Source organism: Geospiza fortis, unplaced genomic scaffold (genome assembly GCF_000277835.1).
Source record: "Geospiza fortis unplaced genomic scaffold, GeoFor_1.0 scaffold55, whole genome shotgun sequence".
NCBI classification, from domain to species: domain Eukaryota; kingdom Metazoa; phylum Chordata; class Aves; order Passeriformes; family Thraupidae; genus Geospiza; species Geospiza fortis.
In genome coordinates this window covers 10272511-10285999 of record NW_005054308.1, presented here as the reverse complement: position 1 = coordinate 10285999, position 13489 = coordinate 10272511, and the positions used below count along the sequence as shown (strand labels likewise).

The 13489-nt window shown below is 42.4% G+C and overlaps 1 protein-coding gene across 1 annotated transcript in view; it reads left to right on the top strand.

The window, feature by feature from the left end:
• Positions 1-270: 270 nt before the first annotated feature.
• Positions 271-13489, top strand: part of CREBRF (CREB3 regulatory factor) — a 17284-nt gene continuing 4065 nt past the window's right edge. Inside the window, exons 1-8 of the mRNA XM_005418805.3 lie at positions 271-448; positions 1337-1462; positions 2323-3406; positions 7473-7667; positions 9346-9535; positions 10008-10081; positions 10462-10584; positions 11652-13489. The exon at positions 11652-13489 is cut by the window's right edge and continues 4065 nt beyond it. Coding sequence (XP_005418862.1) covers positions 440-448; positions 1337-1462; positions 2323-3406; positions 7473-7667; positions 9346-9535; positions 10008-10081; positions 10462-10584; positions 11652-11767 — 1917 coding nt within the window. The 5' untranslated portion in view covers positions 271-439 and the 3' untranslated portion in view covers positions 11768-13489. The remainder of the gene's footprint in view (positions 449-1336; positions 1463-2322; positions 3407-7472; positions 7668-9345; positions 9536-10007; positions 10082-10461; positions 10585-11651) is intronic.

Genomic DNA, 13489 nt, shown 5'->3' with positions numbered 1-13489 from the left:
TGTCTGTAGAGCTGCTGGTCTCAGCAGAGACGAAAAAAAGGCAACAAAATGTAACTTGGCCAAAAATGGTTTTGCAGCAACTCTGTTCTGTAGCATCTGTGGCTTTTCATTCAGTGAAAGATGGCAGGGGAAGAAAATTTCTACACATTCCAGCATGAGAAAAAATCAATTTTCAGGGGAAATTCTTGCCTTTGACTGTTTTTAAGCTTTCACCTTGGTGGTGAAGGATTACTCACCTCCTTGGGGGTTTGCTGTGTTTATTCTGCACAGAAGTCGACAAATAGGAAAGCTCCATCAGGGTGAACTGAAGTTATCCTAAAGAAAAATTTCATTGCATGGATGGTGTAAACTCCCTGAGACTGAAGTAAAGCTGGAAAGGAATCTACAAGTGAATAAAACAAGAAGTTTGGAATTGGATTTGGGGAATCTGGGCTTGGAAATGCCTCAGGTAAGTCTGCTAGGATTTTATTCACTTCCGTAAATAATTTTGCCTCTGTTTAAGAACAAATCTGGCCAGCACTAGGAGGGAAGATGTGTAGGAGATTAAAGGATGTACATTTTGTAGGGTCTGTGGCAGAAGCAGTGGTGCTGCTCTTGGTGCTGTGTTTGTTCAAGCTTCAGCCACGTTGTCTGTGGGTGAGGGAGGATGCCTGGAGAGCAGAACAGCCTTTTATTACTGCAGTGATTCACCCTGAGCACACTCAATGACTTTCAGCAGCACAGTCTCTGCCTTCCCAGCCCTCAGGGGGAGAGCGTCTAGAAGAGAAATTGAGGGCTGGAATTAAATGTAGCAGAAGGCCTTGCTGCCCATTCCCTGCATGCCCAGTCATCCTGCATAATGCTTTTTTGGCCAAATTTCACTTCGTTCTTGAGAGAGAGGTAACAATCTAGATTTAGTTGTCATAAATCTTGCTTTCCTTACAATTTTATGTGGAAGTTTTATGAGTTCTAATGGCTCTAAACACAGTCAACACTGCTTTAGTACAAAATTATTTGTATTAGAGGGACTCCCAGATCTTGCCAGGACTGGCCCTCATCTTCCACAAATGCCAACATATCCCAAAACTTGGCTAACATAAGATTTTCAAAGCATCAGGGAAGAACGAAGGAGCAGTGAATGCTTTTGCAGCTCTGATGGATAGAAATGTGTCCTGTGATTGCTCCTGCATGTTGTCAGCTGCTCCTGAAGCATTCTCTGGCTCTGGGGAATGATGTGCTTATCTGTGGTGGCAAAAACCTTCTGAGACCAGGAGGAATGGTGATCCTCTTTCTGTTTGTTGAAGATGAAAATGTGCCTTTTCATATCATGTTTGAAAGTCTGTCCACTGTGTTGTAGCCCAGTGTGAGTGGAATGGACCCTCCTTTTGGGGATGCCTTTCGGAGCCACCTGTTTTCAGAGCAGACTCTGATGAGCACGGATCTCCTGGCGAGCAGCTCGGATCCAGACTTCATGTATGAGCTGGTAGGTCATCTCAGTGTGCCCACAATTTCATCTCCTCACCAGTTCCTGTAGGAATAAAGGGGTATTGGTTCAAGAATGGTGGAAAATTATTCATTATTGCTGGCTGCTGATTAGGGAAGAGCTGGAGTCTTGTCCAGCAAGTGTGGTGCTTCCTCAGCAGGCACTTCTACAAACAGGCTCAAATCCACCTTCACTAGTGTTCCAACCCTGTCCAGCCTGGCCTTGGACACTGCCAGGGATCCAGGGGCAGCCACAGCTGCTCTGGGCAGCCTTGCCAGGCCATCACCACCCCCACAAGGAAGAATTTCCCCTTGCTATGTTCTGCTTTACCCAAGGTGTGAATGCAGAGGGAAGGGAAATAAAAGTTGACTCACAAGCTACTTGTATAAGCATTTCCTTTTTCATTTTCTCCCTGCGTCAAAGGAGAAAGGTCACTCATGGTCATTAATTGGTCGTGTTAGATTGAGGTTTTCCAGGAACTGGTAAACTCAAGTGTATTCTGTTAAGCACACAGCAAAGATTGACCTAGATTATAGAGATGCTTGTGATGTCTTTCATATTTTAAATACATGGATATTGGTACTTGTTTAGTTCCTCGTGAGCAGATGGATTTGCAATAGCAGGAAAATAGAGTCTTACAGGAAGAGCAGTGTCTTTAGAAAGACCTGTTGCTGAAGCACAGGAGCTGAACTTCATTCTGACCTTCAAAAGAAGCTTTTAGTTGAAAGTTGAGGTCTCTTCCTGTGTCACCAGTCTCTCATACTTCACTGGAATTGAGGTTTCCTTACCAGATTAAGGAGAGGAAAGAGATGATGGATACTTTTTTTGGTATTAATTTTAACTTACCTTATTGTGCATAGGACAGAGAAATGGACTATCAGCAAAGCTCCAGGGACAACTTGCTTTTCATGGAGGACTGCAAAGACCTTGAGAACTTGGAGTCTTTTACGGACATCCTGGACAAAGAAGCTGCTTTCACCTCCAGGTGGGAGCAGTGGGATACCTACTGTGAAGACCTAACTAAGTACACTAAATTAACCAGCTGTGACATCTGGGGAACAAAAGAGGTGGATTACCTGGGCCTCGATGACTTCTCAAGCCCATACCAGGATGAAGAGGTGATAAGCAAAACACCCACACTGGCTCAGCTGAACAGCGAGGACTCCCAGCCTGTCTCAGATTCACTCTATTACCCTGATTTGCTCATTAGTGTAAAACAAAACCCTTTAAATCCTTTGTTACCTGGCAAAAAGATGGCGAGCAGAGCAGCGGCGCCGGTCTGCTCCTCCAAGAACGTTCAGGCCGAGGCCGCGCTGTCGGACTGTGCCCAGAAGGCCAGCAAGGCTGGCAGCCAGCCTGCTTCCAGCACACAGATCATGGCCAAGACCAACGTGTACAGCAGTGAAAAGGTGAACATTCACGTTGAATGTAAAGACTATGTTAAAAAAGCAAAAGTAAAGATCAACCCCTTGCCGCAGAGCAGGCCGGTGCTGAGCCAGGCGCACGCTGACGCGGCCAAGGAAAACACCTGCTACTGTGGGGCTGTGGCAAAGAGACAGGAGAGAAAAGGACTCGAGTCCCCCCATGCTCACAGCACAACTCCTGGTTTGCCTTTTAAAGAGACTCAAGAGCTGCTCCTCAGCCCTCCCCAGGAGAGCCCAGGGCTGGCTGTGGGGGAGAGCAGCCTTTCCGCCAGCGCCTCCGTGTCGGACTCCTCGCAGAAGAAAGAAGAGCACAATTACTCTCTTTTTGTAACAGACACTTTGGGTGAACAGTCAGCCAAAGCAGAGCCCGAGGAGGAGGAGGAGGATGAGGATGATATTGAAGATGAGGACCATGATGAAGGGTTTGGCAGTGAGCACGAGCTGTCTGAGAACGATGATGAGGAGGAGGATTACGAGGATGATAAGGACGATGACATCAGCGACACCTTCTCAGAACCAGGTACCAGCAGGGCTGGGCTTTGGTGACGTGGGGGTTGCTGGGTTTGTCCTCTGAGTGGGAAGGAAAGCTTTTGAACTCCTGGTAGTTACACACGAGCAGCGCTGATCTTAAGTTGTGAACTTTCCTCCCACGTTTTCGAAGTGCTTTGCAAAATGCAATTTATTCAAAGTATGCAAAGTCTCTGTTGCCCTGTTTCATGAAAAACTGCACAAACTGTGGTTGTGCAACAAAAATAATGATAGAGAATACAGGAAGCCCAGCTGTAGCCTGAGGTTAGAGCAGCTGCCTGCAAGTGTGGCCTTCTTTTTTATTGTAGCTCTCTGGTAGGATGTGCAGAACTTTCTAGCACTTCTCATAGCAGTGAATTTATCCAGAGTTGGATCTGTCAGGATGAAATCAATCCTGAGTGAAATGATTTCATAATTATTTAAGTCCTACTTTCAGGTACAGTTTTTCCACAGAATCCATAGAGTGACTGAAATTAATAGAATCATTTCTAGGTGGTTTCAGCAGTAACACTTAGTGGAGCTTTAGAGGATATGGAATTCCTCTCTCCTGCCTTTAAAAATGGAGTTCTAAGAGCAGGAATAAGACTTAACCTTCACCTAGAATGTAGCAAAACAGTAATATTGTATAAAAAGAAAATCTGCACAGGATTGTAACCAAGTATTAATTTAATTCCATAAAGTATTACAATATTCACATCTTATAAATGCCCTGTAGTAGAGAATAAGAATTAAAGTATTCAGACATTTGGCAATATGTAACTTCAGGGGGATAAAGCAGCTGAATTTTTTCCTTGTTGAGAGCAGCAGCTTCCCTAAAGCTTGTCAGTGTTTGTCATAATGAACTCTCAGATGAAATTATTTTCTAATTAGATTTCCTGCGTTGGCATTAAACTCGTTAAGCATTCTGCCCTTTATGCTACTTTCACATGCACACAACACATTTTTATTAACATTTTGAAGCCTCTTCCTCCCTTCTGGAGTGAACTCCCTCTGCTTTCTGGGGCCCTGAGCAGCTGTTCCAGCTCTGCAGCCCGTGGGGGATGTGTTGCACTGGGAGCCTGGGATCCCTGAAAAAGAGAGGTTGTGTTAAATGCTGTGGGTGGAATTAATTAATTAATGATTTTACTGACCAGCAGTCCACATTCTGCAGCAGTGGCTGAGGATCTGGGCTTATCCAAGCTTGCCAAACCTTTCCATGAATGAAGCCTAAAACCATTCACCTCAAATGTGGTGATATTAGAATTTTATAATCTATTCTGTCTATTTTAGAAAATAACATCTCCAGCTATTCTAATCATATCACTTTTGTATTTTGTGTTGCTTTTTTACCTCTAAAGGTAAATACTGTGTGTTAAGTATCTAAAAATAGGCACAGCACAGGAAAATTAAACCTTCCACAGGTCTGAAAGCAAAATCAGTTGGTATTTTGAGTGAGGATGTAATTTACTGAAAGGACAAAAATCTGCTATTTATTGCTGACCCTCTAATGTTTTTTTATACATAATTTGCTTTCGGTTATTCTTCATGTATGCTTTTAGAGTGAATGAAATGCTTTCTTCAAGTGTTATCTGAGGAAATATTTAGATATAGTGAAGGAAAAATAGCTAAAAATGTGATTGGCTCTCAGACAAGTTTGGGCAACAGTGTTTTTATTATCACCATGATACAGATTTAGCAAATTTGGTCTCCTGCAAAGGTAGTTTATTATGGGAATTACCAGCCCAGGCCTTTTCTAGCATTTAAATGTGGTGGGTTTGCTATTACTGAGTATATTTTTCTTATTTCATTTAGTAGAAAGATTTTTAAATTACTGTTAGTCAGGAGATTGCAGAAATGGGAAATGCAGCAATTTCTTCAGTTGTCAGTAGCACTGGAGAAGAAATGAGTGAAAAGTGCTCATGGAGACACAGAGGTTGTTTTCAGAAGCTGCATTAGGTCAGTGTGAGCACCTGGACCTCAGCTGGGGGAAGCACTGGGAGTGATTTGCCAGAAGCCCCTGTGGTGCAGGGCTGGAGAGAAGCAGTTCCCTGGGTTTGTTCAGTGGGGCTATTTTCGGGTTTCACCTGGTGAGAGTCACGTGCACTCTGTTCTCTGTTCTGCTTCATTTAACCCTGGTGAATTTAAACCCAAAACCACAGGGAGGGATGTGAAAAAAGACTTTTAGGAAGGGTTTGTGAAGGGCTTCAGAGTTCAATACAAGAACCTTTTGAGATTTCTTAGAAGCCTGGCCTGCTGTGTGATCTTTGCACAGAGGAGGAATAAATACAGAGCAGAGCAGCTGAACAGTTTGTGTGTTAGCTTAGGACACTGCTCTGGGTTCTTTTATGTCACTTTATCATGGCAGCAGGTCAGTGTTGGCCTTGCAAGGCAGGATGTATTAAGTCAATGTAATTGAAGTTGCTAACTTAATTACAGTTTAAATAAGCAAACAGGAAGTCCTGATTTTAACCTTGTTGTACATTTGTACACTTCAGCTCTTACGGAGATTTGTTTTCATTGGTTGGATTAATTCTATGTTATCATGAAGATGGGCTCCATTTCTATATTTCTGTATAATGAGTTACATAGCTTTTTTTTTAGGTGGAAAGTCCGTGGGCTTTTTGAGTGTTTTGATACTTATGTCAAACAGCATTTGAGTAAAATGGAGCTACAGTTACAAATATTTATGGTATTTGAAACTGTATTTCATGTAAATTGGCACTAACTTTGGCTATACAGCACGAATGTTTTATAAAGCATGTTTCATTGTTTGATTTGCCTTTAAAATCCTGCCTTTCCAACAAACCAGAGAACCTGAGAAAATGAGTTGATGAAATTAAGAAAACAGAACTTCAGGATGGGTTTCATCCTTCTGCATACCTGACTTCTTTGGGTTATGATGTGAGAGACAGACCAAAGCAAGAAAGTTTGTTTTTCCTCTTTCAACTGGTTTTACAAGTGCAAACAGACTAATTGAATGGACTGTTTTAAAAGGAAGAAAGTGTTCTTTGTGCTGTTGGAAGATGAAGCAGAGCTGAAGCATATGGGATCAAGGCTTGCTAAGCCTGCAGTCCATGCATGGGTGGCTTTTCCTTTAGCTCCATCACAGTATGTGATGTTTAGAAATTCTCCTTTTTGAGTAAATGTAAACTAATATTTAGCATTTTAGCACAAAAGGTCGTGCAGTGGTTTGAGATTTTTTTTAACCTTGGTATAGATTATTTTCTAAAGCATATTTGGGGTTTGAAAACCTGTGGTTTGGGTTTACGTAGTTATGGTAAAATATTTCTGTGATGTGGGCAGTGGCATTACAGTTTCTATTTCCTTCGTGAGCAGTTCATGATATTAAGTGCATCATAATTCACCTCTAAAATATTATACAGCTTTGCTGAGGATCATTTCTTCTCATCCCACTAAAGAGGAGGAAGAGATTGAACAGTGGGTCCAGATCCCTTCAACTTAGATGGTCCTTTGGTCACTGTCCTGATAACAGAGCCCCTTTCTCCAGCCTAGGAGGGATCAGTGCTTGGATTTATTCCCTGCAGGTCTTGGACTCGGGAGCAGCAGGAGTTGGACTCAATCCTCTGGCCCTCTTCCAACTCAGAGTGTTCTATAATTGAATAATTTTTTTCTTTATTGTCTTTTGCTAATCCATCTTTATTTAATCTGCTTCTCTTTCCATGCTTTTTGTCAAATGTGGAAGTGAGTTAGGATTGTGTTCCTGCCAATTCATGGGGAAAATTGTCAGGATGGGTGAACATGGTCCAACATTTGCTGTCTGTACTTTGCACTACTGGGATTGTGGGGAACTACAGCTTTGGGAGTCAGAGAACATAAAGGGACTTTAAATGCATAAATAATTCTGGTTTTTTCAACTAATGAAGGCCCATCAGTGGCTCAGTGTCTACCCTGGATTTAAGGCAAGTACCCAAGAGCAGTCGATGCTGGAAACCAAGTGTTAGATAATGCAAAACAGAGCTGGCTGTGGTTTTGCTCTCAACTTGAATCCTCAGTCTGCTGCTAAAGGGCTACAAACAATTCTGTCAGCAGTATGTAAACAACTCCCTGCATCCTTTTAGGGTATGAAAACGATTCTGTGGAGGATTTGAAAGAAATGACTGCGATCTCCTCTCGGAAAAGAGGCAAGAGAAGATACTTCTGGGAGTACAGCGAGCAGCTGACACCATCCCAGCAGGAGAGGATGCTGAGGCCCTCTGAGTGGGACAGGGACACCCTGCCCAGCAACATGTACCAGAAGAATGGGCTCCACCATGGTAAGAAATCCTCATTCTTGTCACAAATGACTGTATTCCCCTTGTGACACCGTCAGCAGCCAAGTTCCCCTCCCTGTGAGTGCTGGGAAGTTTTGGCCATGAAAGCTCAAGCACTGTAAATCTGTTACTCTGCAGTGCCCAGGGAAGGCACAGTGAGCACACAGTAGGGACTTTCAGTGTGGTTTCTTCCAGAGGAGTGTGGATGAATTGAGGATTGTGACTTCCAAGGGCTCTCAGTGGAAACCCCGAGAGTTCAAAGCTTTCTCAGTGTGATACTGTAAATATTGGATGGGGACTTGACTGATGTTTGCTGCTCGTGGCTGTTCCTGTCAGTGCTGCCTGTGTTAGCAGGAGGCTGGGAGGGCTCTGGGCTGCCAAGTTCAGGGGACTGGTATGAGCTGAGGACAAGCACTGAGGCACAACTGTCTCTCTCTGCTCCTCCCTCCTTGTTTTCCCCCTGTGAATGCAGCACAGTGAAGCAGTTACTCCTCTGGGAATAAACTATTTCCTTAAGATGCCCTCTTAGAAACTTAAACCAGTTGCTCTAATAACTGATTTATTCCCAGTGAGCAATTACTGCACCACAAACATGATTAACATCACCCAAACCAAACCACTCTTAGGGGTATTTTTGTTTTCTTCTCACAGGACCTCTTTTAGGCTGCTCCATTTGATTTTGGCTTTGAAGGAGCAATTTAAACCAACTTCCCTGGTTGTAAGGTTAATGTTCCCTTAGAGTTGAAAATTACTGCCTTTAACATGGCAATTGGCCTTCTCTTAAATCAGAAGGTTTTTTTGTGGTTGTTGCTGTTACCTGTAGATTTATTCAGGGAAGAAAACATTTTTTCTTTGAATGTCCTTAGTTTTTAAAAGCTTCTTTATCCTGTAGTGAAATAGCAGTGCGTAAAGTCCCTATCACTGCTCTTTCTCATGATGGAGCTCTGAGCAGCCTGGCCTAGTGGAAGGTGTCCTTGCCTGTGGCAAGGGGGAGGAAAAGATGAGTTTAAAGTCCCTTCCAGCCCAAACCATTCTGTGATTCCATTATTTTATATTTGTTATCCAACATCAAATAACCAAATGTGCTCTAAGGACTCAAACCCACAGACACTTGGCCACTTGACCTTTACGTCAAGTGCAAAACCAGGCCTTAAATACCCTCAAATACATATAATAGAAAGGGTTAATTGGCATTTATGTGGATTATTTCATTTCAGCATTGTTGAAGATTTTTTCAGCACCAGGCCTCAGCACTCTTTCTTCGTACAGGACTTTGGCAATAAGATTATTTAGGAGTTTAATCCACTGGAGTGTGCAGGAGGGTATTTTGACTGCATATGAGTTAACAAGTTTCCAGCTGCAGCAAAACAACAGGGTTTGAACTTGTGACATACATTTTTCAGCAGAGTTGTGTGTATGCTCTCTGTCACATCCAGTGGCCTTGCCAGCAGTATTTGCTCTTATCTGATCTGGATAGAATATGAATTGTACAAAGCTCTTTGTGTGGAAATGCTTTTTCTATTGTGAGAGGCCACGGGGATCACCTGATTCCGGCCCATTCTTCTGCATTGAACAAAGGAACTTAAACTGCACCCAAAAAATGCCTATTTGAGTGTTTTCTCACAGGTTTGTGTATGTATTATGTCACTTCCCTACCCATTTTTTTTCATATTTAAAACAGGAAAATATGCAGCAAAGAAGTCACGGAGGACTGATGTAGAAGACCTGACTCCCAACCCCAGAAAACTCCTCCAGATTGGTAATGAGCTGAGGAAGCTGAATAAGGTGATCAGTGACCTGACACCCGTCAGTGAACTTCCCTTAACTGCCAGACCCAGGTCAAGGAAAGAAAAGAACAAGTTGGCTTCCAGGTATGCATTGGGTAAAGCTGCAGGCATGAGAAAATTGGGATTGCTGCAAGTGAGTGATAAAGATCCAAATAATTTTTGCCTAAAGAAATTCTGCTTTGTGTGGCAGCTTCTGCAATGGGAGTTGCAGTTTATCAAATGGGAGTTTCCAGTTTATCAAATGGGAATTTCCAGTTTATCAAAAAGCAGGGCAGCTGACACCTTGGGAGCTGTGGTTTGTCTGTCCCCTAGATAAGGATGTGTTTCCACTGGAATTGGCTTCCTTAGCTGTGGGGCAAACAGCTGGGACAGTGGCAAATTCCACAAGTGTCAAATGTGAGCAAATGCAGGTAGCAGAGTGTTTTCAGTGCAGCTGAGTGAGGATGGATGAGTTTGTGCATCACGGCTCTGGGAGGGTTGCTTGATGAGTTCATGTGGCTCTTACTACTCTGGAATTTCTGGTAGTGCTCTAATTCTTCCCCTCTTCTTGCCATAGGGCTTGTAGACTAAAAAAGAAAGCCCAGTATGAAGCCAATAAAGTTAAACTCTGGGGTCTCAACACGGAATATGGTAAATACAACTCTTCACATCTTCATTTTTCTTTCGTTTGGGCAAGTCTGTGTTTTGCACTGTGATGTAACCTGGCTCATAAAGGAAAGAGTTGGTACCAACCCAGCAATTCTGGTGCTACAAAACCAGCTCATTGAATGAAATGAATGTAACTTGGGTTGCCTGCAATGTTGAACTACTTTGCAGGTGTAAATTATGTAGATGTATGCATGTTCTCTAAATATTTTTGAAAATATTTGTTATATTTGATGTAAACTATTACATTTAATTTTACAGTAAGTGTGATGTGACACCTTTGACACAGATAGCTGTGTGTGGGTAACTGTGAATCCCTTCCAGGGGAGTGTGATGTAAAGCTAATCCTTTTTTTTTCTTTGCAGATAATTTACTCTTTGTCATCAACTCCATTAAACAAGAAATAGTTAATCGGGTGCAGGTACCTAAAGATGACAGAGGAATCAACATGGAACAAAAGTTGAACATACTTATTAAAGACACTCTTGGTAAGCAGTGAACTTTGTGTATTTACCTGGGTATGAGGATATAGAATGGTAAATGTCCTGAGGAGCCCCAAAGCTCATCCTCTTCCACCGGAGACACCTTCCACTGTCCCAGGTGGCTCCAAGCTCCAGTGTCCAACCTGGCCTTGGACACTTCCAGGGATCCAGGAGTTCTCTGGCCCCCCTGTTCCGGGGCCTGCCTACCCTGCCAGGGAACAATTCCTTCCCAATATCCCATCTAACCCAGCTCTCTGGCAGTGTGAAGCCATTCCCTGTGTCCTGAACCTCCATCCCTTGTAAAATGTCTCTCTCCATCTTGTTGTCCTACTCTGGGACTGTGAGGCCACAATGAGGTCACTCCAAAGCTTCTCCTCTCCAGGCTGAACAACCCCAATTCTCCCAGCCTTTCCTCGCAGCTCTCTGATCATCCTGGTGCCTCCTCTGGGCTTGCTGTATTTGATTGCAGAGAATTTCTGATACAGAGGAACAAATGAACCCTTTCCTGATTCCTTTTGTCCCAACCAAAGTGTCCCCTGGCTTTGGTCACCTGTCTGTAGTGATGTCTTGTGAAGGCTGAGCTAGAGCAGAGGCTGGACAGAGCTAAGGAATAAAGCAGGGATTTATTAAAAGGATCTCCTCCATGGATCCACCTTGGGCAGCACATGGATCCACAGGGCTGCACCCAAGATGAACCAAAATGGCCCCAAAATGCACAACCGGGCACAGGGTCTTTCACTGTGATCAGTTCTGCTCCGTTTGCATCTTGCAGTTCATTGTCCCATTCCAGCTTTAGCCCCTGCAGTCCCATCCTTGTTTTTCTCTCTCCAGCCCACGGTGTTTGTGCTCCTGGGGCTGAGATTTGGATCATTTGTCCTTGGTGCCCAGCTGGAGCAGGAATTGTTTTGTCTCCCTGCTCTGTGCAGAGAGCTCAGCAGCCCTTACTTTGAAGTTCAGAACTGCACACTAAAGCAGCACAGAATCTGAAAAATAGAAAAGCTAAAACCTGAGGCATCAGTAGGAATGTGCCATGAGCAGTGACCTGAGAGCAGCTTCTCTTCCCTCCCTTTCAGGACTCCCTGTAGCTGGACAGACGTCGGAGTTTGTGAACCAGGTGCTGGAGAAGACGGCAGAGGGAGACCCCACGGGCGGCCTGGTGGGGCTGAGGATACCCATGGCCAAGGTGTAGGGCAGGACTGAGCTGCTCCTGGGGCAGGTTCTGCCTGTGCTGCTGAGTTCCTCGCTGTAAATGGCATTCTGGTCTGCATGTCAGCTTAGCATTCTGTAAACACTCACCTGTAGGTTCCATTGGTTTCAAGTAACAGTGTAGGAAAACAAATCACGGCGTGGTAGAAAATGCTGCAGAGCATTTTTGGACCATAAACTAGATAGTTTCGAAGCTGCTTCAAGCTCAAGGGCAGAAATGAGAGTTCTCTTTCAAATGATCTAGGACCAGAATATATCACTTTTGTTTTAGAAGCAAAAACATGGATTTGCTAGAGAAAGTGTTTTGGCATTTGCCAGACATTGTGACAGGTTTATGGTCCAAGTGAAGTAAGAGGAAGCATTTTTTTGGTGAAGCTGTCAATGTAGGGAGTTTTTTTGTTCTTTTGTTTTTTATTTTTTATTTTTCAATAATTGGATTTTCTTTCCTTATTCTTAAAAAAACCAGTAAGCTTTCTTTGCAACCATTAACTTGTACATAGCACACGCAGCATTAGAGCTAGTGTGCCATATAAGACTTTAGTTTTCTGAGCTTAATAGAGTATTTAAATGTCCGTGCAAGCAAGAGAAAAAAAAAGTATATTCTTTGTGCCTTGTATTTTGTGGGGAGAGCTATCAGTATAAGCTGGTAAAGTATTGTATGAAGAAAACCCTGAGGGGCAAAACCGAGCTGTATAGATGGTGAGATTTTAGGTTTTAATGTATTTGTTCCAGCTCTTAAAAATTTTTGAATGTATATAGGAATATGTTGAAAATGTAGATATATGCCACAGAGTCTATGTATTGTATAAAAGATGGCTCTAGAAAACTCAATTTCGGTACTTTGGCCGGAAGAAAACAAATACTTGCACATTAATGCGATTGTTTATTTTTGTACCAAAGACAAATGCAACTGATATGGCAAACTGCCAGTCTAAGTAAAGTTTTGCACAGCTTATATGATACTGTACTGAATGTAAAAACAAAAGAAAAAAAGAAAAAAAATTAAAGGTCAGGGTTAGGGATCTTACTGAACTGTGAATTTTTTTGTTTGGGTCCAATTATCTACAGAAGGAGCATTCATACATAACAATATTATTTTGCTGTTCTTGTAGTTCGCTTCCATGGTAGATAAGTTGGTGGCCGTCTTGGAGTCTTTAAATCTTTTTTCTCTGCACTTACTATAGGAGATTTTAATATATTTGGATTTTAGTAAGCTATTGGTAAAATAGTTTTCGACTTTGAGAATTTAAAAAAAGAAGTATTTAGCTTGTTGTAGTATACTTCCACCAAACAACCAAAATAAAATTATTTTTATTGTAACGTGTATATATGTAAAGAGGAAAAAAAAAGAGCTACAAATATCTAATTCCTTAGTTGCCACTTTTCCAGTTGATGTATTATTATGCATGTGATGTTTCCAAGGATCAACACAGGCTTCAAACAAAACAAAAAAAAAAATTTATAGACTTTTATATTTTTGTACAGGTATTTCGAAACTAGCTTCTTCAAACTTATATGTGACTTATTCTTGTTAATTCAGTAGTTTCTATGATTGAAGAATATTAACACAAAGTTCTTATTTGCTCTTCTGCTAATAAGAGTTGGCTTTGTAGTCAGTGTTAACGTACAGATAAAAGCTTTAGCCTTTGATGAGAAAGTCCTTTATCTCAAGGCAAGATCATTCTCTGGTTTCATGGACCCCCCC